General features: G+C 48.3%; 1 protein-coding gene across 1 annotated transcript; it reads left to right on the top strand.

The window, feature by feature from the left end:
- The first annotated feature begins 1210 nt into the window (after positions 1-1210).
- On the top strand, positions 1211-18454 carry LOC138078342 (keratin, type II cuticular Hb5-like). Its single transcript, XM_068971040.1, has 9 exons — positions 1211-1633; positions 4229-4437; positions 6116-6176; positions 7084-7179; positions 8089-8253; positions 8484-8609; positions 14318-14538; positions 17578-17609; positions 18303-18454. The coding sequence occupies exons 1-9, from the start codon at positions 1211-1213 to the stop codon at positions 18452-18454; spliced, it is 1485 nt and encodes a 494-aa protein (XP_068827141.1).
- Positions 18455-19493: the final 1039 nt, after the last annotated feature.

Raw genomic sequence — 19493 nt, 5'->3', positions numbered from 1 at the left:
CATCTTTCCCTCTCTTGCCATCGGTCTTTCCTGCCTCTGTCTGGTCTTCCCATGGGAACGAGGTTCCTCAAGGCAAACTCTGTCTACTCTCATTTCCCACAGCATCTAGGCCAGGGTCCTGCTCGGGTGGGACATCAGCACTCACCCCCAAGAATGAAGGCACTTCCTCCAGGCTGGCTCCCAGGCGAGGCACACAGTGGAGGGCCAGCCAGTGTCTGTGGACTAGATGGAGGAGCTCTCCACACATGGGCACTTCCCTCTTGTGTCCGGGCTATTCAAGCAGTGCTTCCTGAGGAGCTAGTATGTGCTGGTTGCCATGAGGGCTATAAAAGTGGGTAAGGCATGTTTCTGAATCGAGAGGCCACTGCTAGCGTCAGTAGCCCTACTGTAAGACCGGATGTGCACTGGATGACCTGCATGACCCCGCAGTCGTCTTCCTTGTGCCAATGGAAGGGATTAGTGGCTGGCCAGCCAGCAGCATGTAAGAACAGAGGCCAGCACCTTCATCCATGCCGGCTTCCCTGGTGGCTTAGCTGGTAAAGAATCCACCTGCAATGCAGGAGACCTGAGTTCGATCTTGCTAGGTTGGGAAGATCTGGAGAAGGGAATGGCTACCCACTCCAGTATTCTGGCCTGGAGGATTCCATGCACTGTATAGTCCATGGGGTCACAAAGATTCGGACCTGACTGAGAGACTTTCATTTTCATCCATGCCAGGGAAAAGCTCGAGGATGACCCCTCACCCACGCTCACCCGGAAGGATGCTCCAGGCATCACGTGCTCTGCTGGGAAGGACAGGCCCAGGGACCTTAGTGGGACATGGCACCCTTTGAGTCTCAAGAATGCACTGGTACAGGCCTCCACTAGCCCCATGTGGGATCATGATGTCAGGTCTGATCTCAGGGCTGCAGGGGAATTAGGGGCTTCATGGATGTGTCTAGGCCTGTGGGGCTGAAAAGGCAGGGGCAGGTTTACTGTGATGCAGGGTCTCCTTGATACATCTATTAAGGGAGGCAAGTTTCAGCTTTCCTCTCAGCCTGCCTAGCGGGAGATTCCCACACTCATAAATGATGTTAATGACTTTCTCCTGACTATTACATTGTCTGGAGGCCTGCTGTCCGCCTGATAAAAGGCAGGAGAGCTAGCGGGTCCTGGCATCCTTGGATTCTCCCCACCTCCCCCTCCTGGCTCTGGCCTGGCGAGCAGAGGCATGGCGAGCCATTCCTACCGCAACAGCTCCAGCTCCAGGGTCAGGGACTTCAGCTCCTGCTCAGCCGTTATGCCCAAGCCTGGGGTGCATGGCTTTGCCAACGGCCTGGCCTTCCACGGGGGCAGCCCCAGGGGCCCTGGCTACCGGCGTCTTGGGGGCTTTGGCAGCCGGAGCCTGTGTGCAGTGGGGTCCCCGCGGATCGCAGTGAGTTACGCGTGGCCCCTCCGAGGAGGGGGCAGCTTTGGCTACCGGGTAGGGGGCCTCTGTGGGCCTACCCCACCCTGTATCACCACCGTGTCGGTCAACGAGAGCCTCCTCACGCCCCTCAACCTGGAGATCGACCCCAAGGCGCAGTGCGTGAAGCAAGAGGAGAAGGAGCAGATCAAGTGTCTCAACAACAGGTTCGCTGCCTTCATCGACAAGGTGGGTGTCTGGGTTGTGGGCTGCTGCTTAGGAAGGGAAAGGTACTTGGAACCTGGTGACAGACTGGGTTCAAATACCTGGGGACTGCCCTGTTCCGAATTAGCACATGGCCCTGAGAACATGACTGAATCAGGGTCTCAGTTTTCAAACGTTGCCATGAGACTCCAGTGTAATCATGGATATGAAACCACCAGTCAGAAAAGGATGGTTTATTGCTGCTGCTCAACTTGCCCAGCAGGAGCTGACTGTGTGTCTGCGGTCCCATATTCTGGATCTCAGCCATCAAGGGGGTTGGGTGGGGTGGGCCTCTCTACTGAGGCTGGTGTCTCACCCTCTCCTAGAGGAGATGCTGCCATCCCCCTCATGGACAGGGGAGCTATGACAGAGAGAGAGGCCAGAAGCTCCTGTCCTGCTCCTGTCTGGTGGGCACCTTGTGGGAAGGCTGGGAATTTCTAGGACTGCAGGCCCCTACTCAAAACATACACGGATTAAAGACAGTGAGGAGAGGAACAGGAGATCGATGGGGGCCGGCTTGGGGGATGCAGCACGGTGCTGTTCTGATGTTGCAGTCTCCAAGCCGGCCCTCTGGCTGGGTATATAGCTCTGGTTTCCCGTGTTCCAGTGAAGCTCTCTCTGTGAGTCTGATGGCTCTGGGAAGGACAGCCACCCATGTCCACTGGGGGAAAGCCTCCCTTTCCAGGGTGATTCCTGTGCACATCTGCACCTTGGAGTTTGTAGTAAGGTGCATTCCAAGGGGATGGGGGCGGGAGGGGTGGAAACTTTGTTCTTAGACAAATGCTCTCATCAGGAATAGGCATGCCAGTAAGCAAAAGTGCGGGACACCCCCCCCTCCTTTTTTTTTTTTTTTTACTTTATTTTGCTTTACAACAATGTATTGGTTTTGCCATACATTGACATAAATCGGCCACGGGTGTTCATGAGTTCCCAATCTTGAACCCCCCTCCCACCTCCCTGGACACCCATTCTTAACATGCTGTTGGCTGTCCAAACCATTCTTCCCTCACATCGGCAAAATAAAGGTGACTTTGGATCATGCAGGTCACTCCTTGCTCAAGGCCACCCACCAGGGGTTGGGCGAGGTTGAAATCCAGCTCATACCCAGCATCATCCAAGTTTCAGTCTTGTTAAGGTGAGGGAAAGCCAGATTCTTGACCCAAATCACTTTCTTATTAGATGCTGGCGATGAATCGAATTTTTATAAAACAGTGTGAAGGCCAAATAAAACATGCCTCTGGGCCAGATCGCACCTGGGGGCTGCCAGTATGCCATTGCTGATGTGTTCTCACTGCCTCAGTTTAAAATGAGGCTCAGAGGACTTCCCTGGTGATCCAGTGGTTAAGAACCCGCCTGCCAGTCCTGGGGACAGAGGTTCGATCCCTGGTCCAGGAAAATTTCACATGCCTCGGCACAACTAAGCCCGTGTGCCATAACTACTGAGCTCAGACTGTGGAGCCCACGCTTTGCAACAAGAGAAGCCACCACAAGGAGAAACCCACACACTGCAATTAGAAAGGAGCCTCTGCTCACCACAGCTAGAGAAAGTCCTCAAGTGGCAGCAAAGACTGAAGGCAGCCATAAATAAATAAATAAAAATAAAAAAATAAATTGAGGCTCAGGAAAAATGAGGCACAATGACATGGTGAGTGGCAGAGTTAGGCAATGAGAAATCTTCAAATTCCTGGTCCAGTCCCTCTGGACCCCTTGCCTTGGGGTCAGAGTGAAGGAGAGTCATGGTGGGTGCAATTTTGAATCACTGCCATAAAACTGCCCACAAACTTAGCAGCTTAAAAGAACACAAACCTATTACCTAATGAGGCCAAAATCAAGGGGTCAGCAGGGTTCTACTTCCTCTGGAGGTCCTGGGAAAACTTACTTTCAGGCCATGCAGACGTTGTACAGAATTGAGGTCTGTGACTGGAGGACTGGAGTCCCTGTTCCTTGCTGGCTGACTGCCAGAGGTTGGTCTCAGTGTCTAGGGGCCGCCATATTCCTTGACTCAAGGCCTGATCTCGATCACTATCATCATTCTCGATGATAGTGGTCCAGAGCTTCTCATGGTTCAAATCTCTTCTCTGCTTCCTTCTTTTGAGGGTATCTTTTACTCTTCTGCCTTCTAGTTTAAAAGGCCTGTGTGGCTATCTTGGGGCCACCTGGATAATTCAGGCTAATCTCTTGATCTTCAGTTTCATAACCTTAACTCCACCTGCAAGGTCCTCTTGCACGTAATGTGACCTATTTACAGGTTCTGAGGATTGAGACATAAACATCTTTGAGGGGCCATTTTTGTCTTGCCACATGAGGTCTGGGATATTTTTGCAGGATTAGAAGTTATTTCATTCTGTGCAGAATAAATGTCACAAATAAATTCTGTATTCTTTCTGGAAGGAGGGATGGAGTGAAGGGAAGTTTTTTGGGGAAACAATTGTGTCTTGCATTTTCAGATCATTTGGCCTCTGGGGGAAGGTCATGGGCTGCTGCGGGTCAGGGATCATGCCCAAGGGCAGAGGGAGCTCTAGGGGACCAGTCATCTCCTGGGGCTCCTCCTGAGTCTCTTTCTACCGCTCTGGACGGCAGGTGCGCTTCCTGGAGCAGCAGAACAAGCTGCTGGAGACCAAGCTGCAGTTCTACCAGAACCGCCAGTGCTGCGAGAGCAACCTCGAGCCCCTGTTCAACGGCTACATTGAGACACTGAGGCGGGAGGCCGAGCACGTGGAGGCTGACAGTGGGAGGCTGGCCTCAGAGCTCAGCCACGTGGAGGAAGTTCTGGAGGCCTACAAGAAGAAGTGAGTGTGGCCAGGCTGGGAGTGGTTATAGGTGTGCAGTGGGTCTTGACTGAGCTCATACAACCTTCCCGGAGATGGAGGTGGCTGGAGATTGGGGTCATCCCAGCCTACTTACCAAGATGGTTCTGCTTTATTAGTCTGCTCTGTCTTGTCTCAGCTCTCAACACTTGCAGCCCCATTCTGGGAAAGGGGGAAAGCTTTGCAGGGAAGAAGAGCTCCCAGCCTGGGAGAGGTGGGCACACATCCAGAGCACAGACTGACCCAGAGGTGGAGAAAGTGACAGTGAAAGGGTTAGTCACTCAGTCGTGTCCAATTCTGTGTGACCCCTGGGCTGTAGCCCTCCAGGATTCTCTGTCCATGGAATTCTTCAAGCAAGAATCCTGGACTGCGTAGCCATTCCTTTCTCCAGGGGATCTTCCTGACCCAGGGATTGAACCCTGGCCTTCTGCGCTGCAGACAGATTCCTTACCATCTGAGCCACCAGGGAAGCCCAAGAGAGATGGAGAGTGAGGAAAAAAGGAAGCAGGAGGATGGAGAACAGACACTTGGGAGCAATCAGCACCAGAGTGGAGAAAAGGAGAGGTCTCTGGGGAGTTACCTTGACAATTACTTGGCAGATACCATCCAAGTGTCTGATGAACTAGGATCATTCTTCTATTTACTCAGCAGATAAGTTATCAGGCTCTTGTTCTGCCAGGCTCCACAATTCAAAGGTCCATGTACATCTTTTGTTTTAATTCGATTTATTTAGTCTGGCCATTACCTTGTTTAAACTTACTGGGTCACTGTTAACTTGCTCTTCTTTACTTGGTAGATATGGACAGAGTGATGGGTGATTTTGACATAATCAGTGCTGGTAATTTCACTGGGAAGTAGTAGAAATTCTGGTCTTGGAAGATCAGGCTCTACCATCCAGATGGATCCAGCAATGGGGTTTTAAACTTTGCCTGGGGGGATGCAAAGGCAGACACAATTGTGTTTGCAGGTGTCAGGGTCTGTCTCCCCTCTGGGTGTGAGGGCTGGTAATTATAGGGCTCAGAGTTTATAGCAGTCCCAATTACCCTGTTATTAAAAAGTTGTGAAAACCATGTTCTGGGAACTCTGGTGCTCCTTGTCAGGTTGGGGCAGGACTGCTCCAGTGATAAACCTCACAGGCAAGAGAGAGAGACTAGACCAAGCTGGCAGAGGAAGGCTGTGGAAAAGCTCCCAGCAATCTGGGCACCATAGGTGGCTTCTCTGATTTCAAGGTCTTGGATGTTGGGGGAGAGGGGAGAGAATGGTTTCCTGGGTCGCTACATTTTTTACAGTTTTAGAGTTGAAAGGCCCCCCTGGAGCATCTTTCATTCATTTGAAATGAACAAATAATTACTGAGTACCTGATCACACACCGGGCAATTTAACCCAAGATGCAGAGAGATTCAGTGACTTGCCTGAGGTTTTGCAGCGACTTCAGCTCAAACTTGGACCAGAAATCAGGTATCTGGACTCCATATCCGGTGTCCTTTGGTGGGTTCTTTGTGGCTGAGAAACTGAAGTATAGAGGCCAAGACGCTTCTCCTAAGGCACACAGAAAGTCCAGGGCAGGACCAGGGAGTTTTGATAACCTAGGACACGGCTGGCTAGCCCAAGGCCCTTACCCCTTGGGTGGGGCCTCTCCAACTGTGCTGTCTCTCCTCAGGTATGAAGAAGAGGTGGCTCTCAAGACTACGGCCGAGAATGAGTTTGTGGTGCTGAAGAAGGTGAGTGACTCGTTGCGCGTGGAGAGGAATTAAATATTGGATGCTGCATGCTCGGAGACTGGGCATCTTGCTAATTTCGAGTCAGTCCAGTTGTGGTGGTCAGACCAGGTTCCTTGGCAAACGGAGGCTTGTCGGTGGGTCAGGCTGCCAAAGCTATCTTGGTGCCGTGCAGGAACCCAGTCTGTGCTGATGGAAGCTTCTTAAAAAGAGACCTCATCATGCTGCTGTTTGGCTTTTTGTAAACTTCCCGAAAGCTGAAATGATCGCTTTCAAATCAGTTTCACTCTCCTATGGCCTTTGCTTCCCAGATTGGGAGGTATTAGTTCTCAGCTTGCTAGTGACTATGGGAGCTGTGGATCTTATTCAGTGCAAGTGGAGACGGTGGAAAAACTGGGGGAGAAAACTATTAGTGATTTCTCTTTGATTTCAAATTGGTGAGTTGCAGTGTATGCTAATGCTCTTCATAAATACTGTGCTTACCGTATACACCTCATTTGTTAGCAATCAGGGAATGGAGAGAGGGCTGGTATAAAATCTGCCAGGACAGGTGTGGCCTTGGTTTTCAGATGGAGAGCCAGCTGCTCGGGTGTTGAGTGGTGCCTGGACCACCCCTGGCTCTGTGCTCACCACACGACCATGCTCTATGGACCGGTTTGCCTTGGCGGCTGCAGCCTGGCACGTTGGGTTGCCATCTTAGGCTACCTGCTTCTGCGGGATCCCTAGTTCCGGAGGAAGTGGAAAGAAGGCTCTAGGAGTCTAATTCCTCCCTACTTCTATCCCAGGGGGTCCCACTGATGTTTATGTGATGGGCAAGGGGTGGGCTGGGAGATGGCCTCAGGGCCTCCGCAGAGGCTGAAGGCTCCCCCGGCCCACTCTCCTGTCCCACCCTCCTGTGCGTCTCCACCAGGACACTGACTGTGCCTATCTGCGCAAGGCTGACCTGGAGGCCAACGCGGAGGCCCTGCGGGAGGAGCTGAGCTTCCTGCAGTCCCTGTACGACGAGGTGAGCCTCTTCCCATCTCCAGAAGGGCAAGGGAAGCAGAGGGTGGAGGAGGGCTTTCTAGGTTTTCTGTCGCGGTTCCTCGGTTCTAGGAAAAGTTACGCATTCCTTATTCTTCTAGGGCCTCAACATCCTTTCCTTTTATGACAAGAGATTTTTCTCTTGCTCAGATCTTTCAAAATAGAAATGAGTAATGCCCTTCCTTTTTGGAGTGAACAGGTATACACTACTATATCTAAAATAGATAACCAACAAAGACCTACCATAGAGCGCAGGGAACTAAACTCAACATTTTGTAATAACCTATAAGAAAAAAAAATCTGAAAAAAGATATATGTGTATGTATAACTGAATCAGTTTGCTATACATATGAAGCGATCATAACATTATAGATGAACTATACTGCAATTAAAAAAGATAAGAAGCAAAAAATAATTTGAAAGACTGTGATTCATTGCCTATCTACACAGCATAACATGGAGATTTGACACTGTAAGTTTAGGTATATGAATATAATAATCATATTTTATTAATTCAAATAGTGTGAAAGCCCAGTTAGAAAATTCAGGACTCTGAACCTATTTGTTATCTGGTGGATTAGGTTTGTTCAGTCACAGCTGATCTGGGTAGTTGAGGACCCAAGTGGAGTGACCCAATTTGACTCTATCCACAGAAATCTACCTCTTTGATCCAGGCATTAATGAAATTCCACCTTACTCACTGCCTTGATATTATGATACAAATTCTAGCCTTTTATTCTTAAAGCAGCACTTAAAAATTTCCTGACTTGTCAGAAGTTTTCTAATTAATTTTCTAAAATTTCAGAGTTGGGGTTTGTGTTTTGAATTACCTGCAGAGAGGAGAATTGGAGAGGGCTTTGGAGATGAGGGCACTGGTTGTTGTCTCCTACAGGAAATCTATCTTCTTCAGTCACAAATCTCTGACACCTCGGTGGTGGTCAAGATGGACAACAGCCGGGAGCTCAACATGGACTCGGTTGTGGCTGAGATCAAGGCTCAGTATGATGGCATCGCCAGCCGCAGCCGGGCAGAGGTTGAGTCCTGGTACCAAACCAAGGTGAGCTGGAGGGCAGACTGCCCCACTGGGCAGAGAGGACCACTGGAGCTGCACCTTCCCTGGAAAATGCATCCATCCACTCAGAGGGGCTATGGTGGAGGTCCATGCAGAGCAGGGCAGGAGGTGGGACAATCCAAGAAGAAATGTGGGTTGACTCTGCATGACAACATCTCAGTACCTGCAGCCACCTTGCAGTCATTGGTCCTTTCCTCCTGTCTTCCAACCTGCAGTGCGAGGAGATAAAGGTCATGGTAACACAGCAGGGTGAGAACCTCCGCAGAACCAAGGAGGAGATCAATGAGCTGAACCGCGTGATCCAGAGGCTGACAGCCGAGGTGGAGAATGCCAAGCAGCAGGTCGGTGGGCTGCTGCTGGGGTCTGCTCTCTGCTTTCCTCCCGCTGCTGCTAACTTTGGAGGGGCATAAGCATATATATAGGCTTTCCACATGGCGCTAGTGGTAAAGAACTCACCTGCCCAAGCAGGAGACATAAGGGATATGGGCTCGATCCCTGGGTTGTTAAGATCCCCTGGAGGAGGGCATGGAAACCCACTCCAGTATCCTCGCCTGGAGAGTCCCATGGACAGAGGAGCCTGGCAGGCTATAGTCCATAGGGTCGCAAAAGAGTTGAACTGAAGCAATTTAGCTCACATGCACAAGCATATATATTTCATTTCCATTATGGTTTATTAAAGAATATTGAGTTTCCTGCAGTATATGGTAGGACCTTGGTGTTTATCTATTTTATATATAGTTATTTATATCTGCTAATCCCAAACTCCTAATTTATCCCCTTCTCCATCCTCTTCCTTTTTTGGTGACCATAGTTTGTTCTCTATGTCTGTGACTCTTTTGTAGATAATTTCACTTGTGCTGTATCTTAGATTCCACATGTAAGGGATATCATATGGTATTTGTTTTTGTCTGACTGACTTCACTCAGTACATAGCCTCTAAGTCCATTCATGTTGCTACAGGTATTATTTTACTCTTTTTTATGGCTGAGTACTATTCCTCTCTCTCTCTCTCTCTCTCTCTCTCTCTCTCTCTGTGCCACATCTTTATCCACTCATCTGTCGATGGACATTGAGGTTGCTTCCACGTCTCGGCAATTGTAAATAGTGCTGCAGTGAACACTGGGGTGCATGTATCTTTTCAGATTAGGGTTTTCTCCAGATATATACCCAGGACTGGGATTGCTGGATCGTATGGTAACTCTATGTTTAGTTTTTTAAAGGAATCTGCATACTATTTTGGGCTTCCCTGATGGCTCAGCTGGTAAAGAATCTGCCTGCAATGCAGGGGACCTGGGTTTGATCCCTGGGTTGGGAAGATCCCCTGGAGAAGGGAATGGCTACCCACTCCAGTATTCTGGCCAGGAGGATTCCATGGACTGTTTAGTCCATGGGTTGCAAAGAGTTGGACACAACTGAGCAACTTTCACTTTGCATACTGTTTTCCATAATGGCTGCACCAGTTTATATTCCCACCAACAGTGTAGGAGTGTTCCCTTTTGAAGAGGCTTGTGTTTTAACAACCTGCATCTGAATGACCAAGAGTGCACAAGACATCCAAAGAGAGGATGCTGGGTCTCCCTCCTCCGAATTCTGTTCTCATTGCCCTCTGTATCCCTTCACAGTTCCTCTCCTCGAAACACACCTCAGACAACACAGTCCAGTGCTGTGCTTGTCTCCTGCTTTCTCTCTCTCTCCCCGCTTCTCTTGTTGGACTTGGGGTGCACAGGCCTGAACTAGTGACACACCACTCTGTTCAAACAGAGCACTACCACCCTCTGTGCATTCCTCTCATTTAAACTGTCCATCCTTCATCTTCAGTTCCATTCCCCTTCATCCCAGCACTCACTCTCATGCATTTAAAATAGTTCTTTATAGTCTCTCTTTCATCGATCTATTTCGTATGTATATTAGATTCATTTAAACCTCTTAGTGTTTTAAGTTTACAAAATGTTATTATACCATAAAGCTCATTCAAATTCTGCCCCTTGCCAGTTGGAAGTCTTTGAAATCCATGCTGCTGCTGCTGCTGCTAAGTCGTTTCAGTCGTGTCCGACTCTAAATTGTCTGTTTCATTATTTCTGTCCTATTTATAAACCATGGTTTCCTATCCATTCCCTTATGATGGATGCTTGCTTAGTTTGCCTCCAAGACTTTGCTGTTACAATCAGTTGTATCATGAACATTTAATACATATCTCTACAGGTTTCCATGTGTAACCACATGAGGGATGTTTTGAAGATATAAAGCAAGAAATGGAATTGTTGAGTTGTAAGATATTCACTAATTTACTTTCCATAAGTGCCCTCGGAGCTCTGGGCTAGAGTGTGCTCCCAGCATGGGCAAGCGAAGACTTCTGTTCCAGCATTTGCTGTTACCAGACTTTGGAACTCTTGTGGACCTAATAACGTGTAAATGGCATCTAACTGTTACTATAATTTTCATTTCTGTTGTTAACTAGAATGACTGTCTCTTCATTCACTTACTACTCATTTGCATTTTCCTTTCTGAGAGCTGCCTGTTCAGATCGTCTGCCCATTTTCTGATTGTGATTCTTTTTTTTCTCTGTGACTTCCAGTATTTCCTTGCCCATTCTGTGTAGGCGTTAACCCTTTATATTTATACATCTTGCAGTTAATCTTCTCTCAACCTGTCACTTGTCTGTTTTGCTCTGATTTCCTTCACTGAATAGAAATCTTTAAACTGGATGTAGCCAAATCCATCAATTTTGCTTCAACAGTTAAGACTTACAAAGGTCTGAGGTCATAGAGATCTGCTGTTCCAATTTTGTCTTCTACTGATGTTATACTTTTACCTCCCAGATTTAGGTCTTTAATCCATCTGGCCTTTATTTTTGGTATATACAAGGAGTAGGTTTTTAATTAAATTTCTCTACATATAGTAAGAACATGTTATGTAATCCATTGCTTTACTCACTGATTTGTGATATCACCTCTATCATAATACTGAGTTTCCATATATACCTGGTTTAAAGTCTGTCCTTTCCCCTCGCTTTAGCTGTTCTCAGCCACTGTGTAAGAGGTATCAGAAGTAATTTGTTACTATTAGTAGCCAAATAATGGAATATGAGAATGATTTACTTTCCAGAAGTGAAGTTAGAGAAAGTTAGAAGTTTTCCTCACTTGCATTCTGATATGCTTTGAAAGAAAATTTATTTTAATGTGGTTAGAATAAAAACTTATAGGTTTCCTGAAGGCTCAGATGGTAAAGAATCACCTGAAATGCGGGAGACCCTATCTTGACTCCTGGGTGGGGAAAATGCCCTGGAGAAGGGAATGGCCAGCCGCTCCAGTATTCCTGCCTGGAGAGTTCCATGGACAGAGGAGCCTGGTGAGCTACAGTCCAAGGGGTCGCAAGAATTGGACATGGCTGAGTGACTAACAACGAGAACACTTAACATGAGATATATCCTCTTCGCAACATTTTAAAGTGTATAACACACTATTGTTGATTCTAGGGACAATGTTTTGTAATGGATCTCTAGAGCTTATCTGTCCTGCTTTATGCCCTGCTGCTGCTAAGTCACTTCAGTCGTGTCCGACTCTGTGCGACCCCAAAGACGGCAGCCCACCGGGCTCCCCCATCCCTGGGATTCTCCAGGCAAGAACACTGGAGTGGGTTGCCATTTCCTTCTCCAATGCGTGAAAGTGAAAAGTGAACGTGAAGTCGTTCAGTCGTGTCCGACCCTCAGCGACCCCATGGACTGCAGCCTTCCAGGCTCCTCCGTCCGTGGGATTTTCCAGGCAAGAGTACTGGAGTGGGGTGTGATTGCCTTCTATGCCCACTGATTTGTAACTCCCTGTTTCCTCCTCCTCCTAGCCCCTGGCAACCATCACTCCACTCTCTTTTCTTTTCTTTTTTTTTAATATGTATTTATTTGACTGCTTCAGGCCTTAGTTGCCACATGTGGAATCTCCGTTGCCTCATTCAGCGTCTTTACTTGCGCTGCATGGACTCTCTAGTGTGTTTTGCAGGCTTAGTTGCTCGAGACAGCTGGGATCTTAGTTCCCCGCCGAGGGATTGGACTCGCTCCCCTTGCATTATAAGGCGGATTCTTAACCCCTAGACCACCAGGGAAATCCCCACTCCACTCTAATTCTATGATTTTGACTATTTTAGATACGTCATATAAGCTGAATTGTGCAGTGTTTGTCTTTCTGTGTCTGGCTTATTCAGTTTAGTTCAGTTCAGTCACTCAGTTGCATCCGACTCTTTGTGACCCCATGAACCGCAGCACACCAGGCCTCCCTGTCCATCACCAACTCCCAGAGTCCATCCAAACTCATGTCCATTGAGTCAGTGATACCATCCAGCCATCTCATCCTCTATCGTCCCTTTCTCCTCCTGCCTTCAATCTTTCCCAGCATCAGGGTCTTTGCAAATGAGTTAGTTCTTCGCATCAGGTGGCCAAAGTATTGGAGTTTCAGCCTCAACATCAGTCCTTCCAATGAACACCCAGGACTGATCTCCTTTAGGATGGACTGGTTGGATCTCCTTGCAGTCCAAGGGACTCTCAAGAGTCTTCTCCACAGTTCAAAAGCATCAATTCTTCGGGGCTCATTACACTTAGCATAATGTCCTCAGGGTTCATCCACATTGTCACACATTGGAGAATTTCCTTCTTTTAAAAGGCTCAAAAATATCCCATTGTATGTATATACCGTGATTTCTTTATCCATTCACCTGTTGATGGACATTACACTGTTTTCATTCTTGGCTATTGTGAATAATACAAACATGGGAGAGCTAATATCTTTTTGAGATTCTGCTTTAGATTCTTTGGGATAAAATACCCAGAAGCGCAATTGCTGGATCATATGATAATCCTAGTTTTTAAAGTTTTTGAGAAACCTTTAAACTGTTTTCCAGAGCAGCTACACTATTTTGCATTCCCACCTAAAGTGTACCAGAGGTTCGATTTCTCCGCATCCTCATTAACACTTGTCTTGCTTTTCTGATAATAGCCAAACTGACAGGTGTGAGGTGATTCTCACTATGGAGTGGTTTGCATTTCCTTAATGATGGGTGATGTTGAATGTCTTTTTCATGTATCTATTAGTTATTTATTAGTCTTGTCTGGAGAGATGTCTCTTTATGTCCTTAGCCCATTTAAAAAATTGGACTAATTTTGTTTTCTGCTGTTGAGTTGTAGAAGTTCCTTATACCTTCTCAAGCTGGACAAAAGGAAGGTGCTATAGTTAGTGGACAAAAGCACTGGAACAGGAGCTTCTTCCAGCATGCTGATCTCAGGGCACCAAAGAATGAGATATCCACACAGCAGCCTCTGAAAATCTGGGCTGCTGCTTCAGTTGTGTCCAACTCTGTGCAACCCCAAAGACGGCAGCCCACCAGGCTCCGCCATCCCTGGGATTCTCCGGGCAAGAACACTGGAGTGGGTTGCCATTTCCTTCTCCAATGCGTGAAAGTGAAAAGTGAAAGGGAAGTCGCTCAGTCGTGTCCCACTCGTAGCGACCCCATGAACTGCAGCCCAGCAGGCTCCTCCGTCCATGGGATTTTCTAGGCAAGAGTACCGGAGTGGGTTGCCATTGCATTCTCCGGAAAATCTGGGCTTGGCCCTCACTAATTGGGTAGCTCAGAGCAAGTCACAGCCTCTCCAACTGAGGTTCAATGTCTTCATCTGAATAATGGAAATAACCACACCTGTTCTGACAAGCTCAGGAGTAACTTCAAGGTCAAATTAGATACCATCTGTGAAAGTGACTTGTGAACTAACAGCAGTATAAAAATGTGAGATAATTATCTAATATTAGCATTAGTCTGATTCTAGTGCTAACATTTCCTTCCCCCAGCAGCTCACCATGGACTTGAGTCTTACAAGTTAGTTTTAAAAAACGAAGGGAGAAAGCTCCAAATGGCTGTGATTTCCCTGCCTAGTTAATTTAAAAATTGACCATTTTGAATGGAGGTAAACTAGGATGACCAAGGCCATGTGAGACCTTAGTCCCCACAGAGACCCAGAGTCCCCACAGCCTGCACTCTTCTTAGCCCCTTTCCTCCTTTCCTCCCCCAGCGCTGCAAGCTGGAGGCCGCCCTGGCCGAGGCGGAGCAGCAGGGCGAGGCGGCCCAGAACGACGCCAAGTGCAAGCTGGCGGGGCTGGAGGAGGCCCTGCAGAAGGCCAAGCAGGACATGGCCTGCCTGCTCAAGGAGTACCAGGAGGTGATGAACTCCAAGCTGGGCCTGGACGTGGAGATTGCCACTTATCGCAAACTGCTGGAGGGCGAGGAGAGCCGGTGAGGACGGGCCCAGGGCCACTTCATATCCCCACGTCAGGCTAGAAGAGTGTCTCACTGACTCACCTCCAGGCAGAGAGCGTTCAAACTGGCCAAGTCTCTAGAGACCTAGAGAGGCCAGCCATTGCCCTATTCCCAGATAGGGAAACTGAAGCTCAGAGAGGAGAATGGCTTGTCCAAGACCACAGTTTGTTGTTGTTGAGTTTCTCAGTCGTGTCTGACTCTTTGTGACCCCATGGACTGCAGTACACCAGGCTTCCCTGTCCTTTACCATCTCCCGGAGTTTGCTCAGACTCATGTCCATTGAGTCGGTGACGTCATCCAACCGTCTCATCCTCCATCATCCCCTCTCCTCCTGCCTTCAATCTTTCCCAGCATCAGGGTTTTCTCTAATGACTCGGCTCTTTGCATCAAGTGACCAAAGTATTGGAGCTTCAGCTTCAGCATCAGATTGCAGCTAGTTAATGGCTAAGCTAGAACTACACCAGCCTCCTGGCTAGCACTTCCAGTGACCTCCCTCCCTTCCTGTGCTCTCCCTCCAGGGCACCTGCAGCTCGTTCCCGGGCAACTACTTTACCCTGTTGTCTGAAGCATGTTTTTGCAGTCATATCTCTGCTGCTGCTGCTGCTGCTAAGTCGCTTCAGTCGTGTCCGACTCTGTGCGACCCCATAGATGGCAGCCCACCAGGCTCCTCTGTCCCTGGGATTCTCCAGGCAAGAATACTGGAGCAGGTTGCCATTCCCTTCTCCAAGTCATATATCAGTGGGTTGTGAAAGCTGGAATCATTCAGAAGCTTTGTTAAAGGCCATTCCATTCAATTTGGGATTCACAGGATGCAAGGAATTCTCTTAGCCCAGAGAGTCTGGTGTTTAGAACAGCGTATAGACAGAAGCAGCACTGTATCCTTGCCCAGCAGAGAAGACAAGCGCAGGCATGGATCCACCCATCCTCTAGGTGACCGGGCTGAGTGTCCTGGGAAGACTGTCACAGGCTTCTCAGGGGAGGAGGCAGAGGAGCCGAGGGGGGCGGGAAAAGGATAGGTCACCTCAGGCAGTGCTGACAGTTTGAGCCAAGAATTGAGGCCAGGGGATGTCAACATGGGAGAAAGCAATGCAGGTTTACTTCTCGGGTGGTACAAGGGTCTCTAGCTTTAAGATGGCCACCATTGCCTCTGAGCGGGGTCCCATCGTGGGGAGCAGGCCAGACTGGGGAATAGAGTGTAGAGATTACGATAGGCTGTGAGCCAGTTCACCCGGGTTTGGATCCCAGCACTACACGCACTAGCTTCAAAGTAATGTCCTAACCTGTAAAACAGATAATCATAAAATCCACTGCTTCAGGCTATTGCAAAGATTCAACAGGTAATGGAATGTAGTAAGTTTGTGCAGGAAGAAGTTATTATCAGAATTAGAATAACTCTATGGTGGGGTGGCCCGACAGGGCTGCACCCACGGAGAGACTCCATATTAACACTGCTAGTGTTAGAAATCTGACAAGAGTGGCACCCAAGGCATCTGGCCATGCCTGACCAAAGCTGGTAAATTTCCTGTCCATTTCTCAGGCCTTTGGGTGAAGCCAAATGTGCTATCACCTCCTGCAGTCCCTAGCCCACTTGCTAGCACTCAACGTGCAATGTGAAACTTACTTTCATTATGGTAACCATCAACCATCATTAGTGTGTTGATAACTCAGTCATAATAAATGATGCACTTTTCCCTACAAGTGAGCTTTTAAAAGGTTGTTTAGTGTATTTGCATATGGTGGCCATTGCCCTTTTGATAGACTTTCTTCCCTTACATATGGGGCTGCCTTGATAGCTCAGATGGTAAAGAATCCGCCTGCAACGTGAGAGGCCCGGGTTCAATCCCTGGGTTGGAAAGATCCTCTGGAGAAGGGAATGGCAACCCATTCCAGTATTCTTGCCTGGAGAATTCCCAGGACAGAAGGGCCTGATGAGGTACAGTTCATGGGGTTGCAAAGAGTTAGACATGACTGACCGACTAGCACTTTCACTTTCCTCTTACATATAACATATGTAATTAGATTATATGCTCATTTATTGTAGAAAGCACAGAAAATAAGAAAATAAAAGCAGGCCTAATTACTCAACTTGGAGATAGCTGCTGATGGGCACTGGCTAGAATCTTCTGGAAGGGCACAATTTTGAGACTATAGCAAAGCCAGGTTCATGTAGCAGGAAGGTGAGCTGGAAGCATATATCCCCTGAGAAGACGAGGAGTCAGGCAGAATGAATCAGAGTAGAACATTCCTGGAGAAAAAGTTTTGAAGTTGGGAGTTTAAAAAAAGTGAGGGAGACACAGAACAGAAAGTACAGGTGTTTATGAAGCATGCAAGGTCCTGGTATAATGACTCATCATAACGAGTTGTTTATAGTGTTCAGCAAAGGGTACCGAAAACCCTTACCTCAGGTTTACTATGTGCCAGGCTCTGTCTGCAGACACTTTACACACAGAACTTATAGCAGTCTTGTTAGAGCTGAGGAAACAGGCTTGGAAAGGGGAGGTGACTTGCCCAAGGTCATCCAGCTAGTAGCTGGTTCAGCCGGCTCTAGGGTCCAGGCTCTTAACTACATACCCTCCAGCCTCTCTCTGAGTTTGTCAAGTCAGGTGCGTGTCTGGGGTAGCTTTTAAGAGTGTGAGATGAAAGTGGGTCCATCCGGATGCTAGGCAAGCTTTTTCCCACCCAGAGGTGTCCAGTTAGGCAGTAGCTGCTCCCATCACCTATTTTTTGGCTTTGCTGGAATTTTAGCACAGGGACAAGAAGGGTCACCCCACCCCTACTTTTCAGTATCCCAAGTTTCCATAGCCTAGAAGCAAACAGGGAATAAAAGTGGCCTTTTGGATCCTGCAAAGTAACCTCCCCCTGTCCTTTCGGGAACCCAGGGAACAGTGCTAGCACGGATGCCTCTGCAGAAGGCCCCGCCCCTCATCTCTCCTCCCTACCTTCAGGATGGAGAGCAGGCATGCCGCAAGAGCAGAGCAACCAGGTTCTAACTGCCTCCTCTCCTCTCCCCTGCAGGTTGTGTGAAGGTGTGGGCTCCATCAACATCTGTGAGTTTGAGGGTATGGGTGGGCATGCTTCTTTGGGTATCTATGGTCTTCATGGATTGCTTCGTAGGTTGCTTGTGATGGGGGACTGAGCCTCTGTCCATTGTACACTGAGTGAGAGGGAGATAGGAGCTGAGAGACATGGATAGCCCCAGACAGCCGACCACCACCCAAACATGGACCCGTCTGGAGCATCCACAAAGCTGAAGCTTACGCCTGTGGCAGATTCGGACCTGCTAATTGGTTCTTTAAAAATCACCCAAGTCTTTCAGCCACACAGAATACTCCTCAGGTGGTACAATGTTTTATGAGAAAACAAACCAACCAACCATGGGATTACTGAAAACATCTCTTAAATCTGCATCTTTAACAATTCGACGTGTATGCCGCCTCTAGCCTAGGTGTCATCCGTTCCCCTCACCTTTCCAGCAGCATTATTTCTAGATGACTCTGTGCTCAATCAGTTTTTGCCTAAAGATTTCAACATTGCAATGTAGTCAAGTAGAGTTCGGTGTCCAACTTACTAACCATACTCCTTCAGGAAGATGGCAATGGGTTTAGATTTTCCTGTAGTTTAAAAGGATTCATGTCACTAGTCCCTCAGTGTTTAAAGAGAGTTAATCATTGGTTCTAGAAAAATTCTGGGTCATGCCATGTCTGAGATGGAGAGAATTCTGAGTTGGTATCTCCTTACAGGTGTGAGCCGTTCCCAGGGTGGCGTGATCTGCGGGGACCTTGGTTCCACCGTCCCTCGTGGCCTGGGTGGCCTGGCCATCAGCAACGGTGCTCTTTGCTCCCCCTCGGTAGGGGGATTCTGTTCCAGTGTGAGATCTGTGAGGTTTGCGTAGTGGGGGTTAGGACTCTGGACAGATGGTGTCTGAGGGGGCCCGGGTAGAAAGTGGGGTACAGGGAAAGCTTTTCTGTCTCAGGCCCCAATGTCAGTTTAGTGATTGTCCCTTCCTGGGGAGCCAGAACTAACTCTCCAGATTCCTTCTCACTGGAGTTATGGTTTACTCTCTGAGTGTCAACCCTGGGTTTGGCATTCTTGCCACCTCCATTGATTCTCCCCCCTCCCTGTGGTCCAAGAAAAGATGTAAAGACTTTTTGATATAAACTGTTTAGTCATTTTCTTCCCTAATTTCAGGTTAGAGAACTGACCATGTGCCAGGCCCTCTGGGCAGGGGCCCAGGTAGCAGGTGGCAGGGCATGGATGTACCCTTGTGGTTTCTTTGCCCTTGGACAATGGACTGTTCATGGCCCATCAGCACTGAGGGGGCAGCAGAGGGAGTGGGGCTGGGGCTCTGGGAGTCCCCTCACTTGATCTGAGAGACTGTATGTTCCCAGAGCATCCCTCAACCATGTAGCGGTCAGGATGGAAAGACTGAGGCTAATCCCCCCAGGTTTTTATTATTGGTGGTTTGTAATTTTATTGTATTGGGGGATCCCTGTAAGGCTTCTTCTCTCTTTTGGTGGGCATGATTCAATGTCATGGTAAACGTTTTCTCCTGTAACCAAGTCAATGCCTGTACCCTTCCTTGTTTCCCCGATTGTTTCACTGGTTCTCCAAGTGTGGACCACGGACCACCATCTACATCACGATCCCTGAGGAGCGGGGGATGAGGGGATTGTTAAATATGCAGATGTTGGGCTCCATCCAGAACCACTGAATCAAAAGTTCTGGAGGTGAGTCCAGGAATCTGAATTTAAGCAAGCTCCCAGGTGATTCCCATAAGAATTCAAGATCAAGAGTCACTGGTTTGTGTGGGTGGCTCAGATCATTCTGGCCGTGGAGGTGACTTTCCCTCTGATTTTCACAGGATCAGATTCAACTCTTTGCCTTTCTCCTCTGACTTTGTCAAAAGATCAGAGCCCGTCTGGGCCACCCGT

The sequence above is a fragment of the Capricornis sumatraensis genome, chromosome 4 (genome assembly GCF_032405125.1).
Source record: "Capricornis sumatraensis isolate serow.1 chromosome 4, serow.2, whole genome shotgun sequence".
Classification (NCBI taxonomy): domain Eukaryota; kingdom Metazoa; phylum Chordata; class Mammalia; order Artiodactyla; family Bovidae; genus Capricornis; species Capricornis sumatraensis.
Note: the sequence above shows the minus strand (reverse complement) of the source record. Positions and strands in the feature narration are given on the sequence as shown.

Coding starts and splice junctions, on each gene's coding strand:
- LOC138078342 (XM_068971040.1), top strand. CDS start 1,211: ATGGCGAGCCATTCCTACCGCAACAGCTCCAGCTCCAGGGTCAGGGAC. Junction 6,177..7,083: donor AGTTTGTGGTGCTGAAGAAG/GTGAGTGACTCG, acceptor CGTCTCCACCAG/GACACTGACTGTGCCTATCT. Junction 7,180..8,088: donor TGCAGTCCCTGTACGACGAG/GTGAGCCTCTTC, acceptor TGTCTCCTACAG/GAAATCTATCTTCTTCAGTC.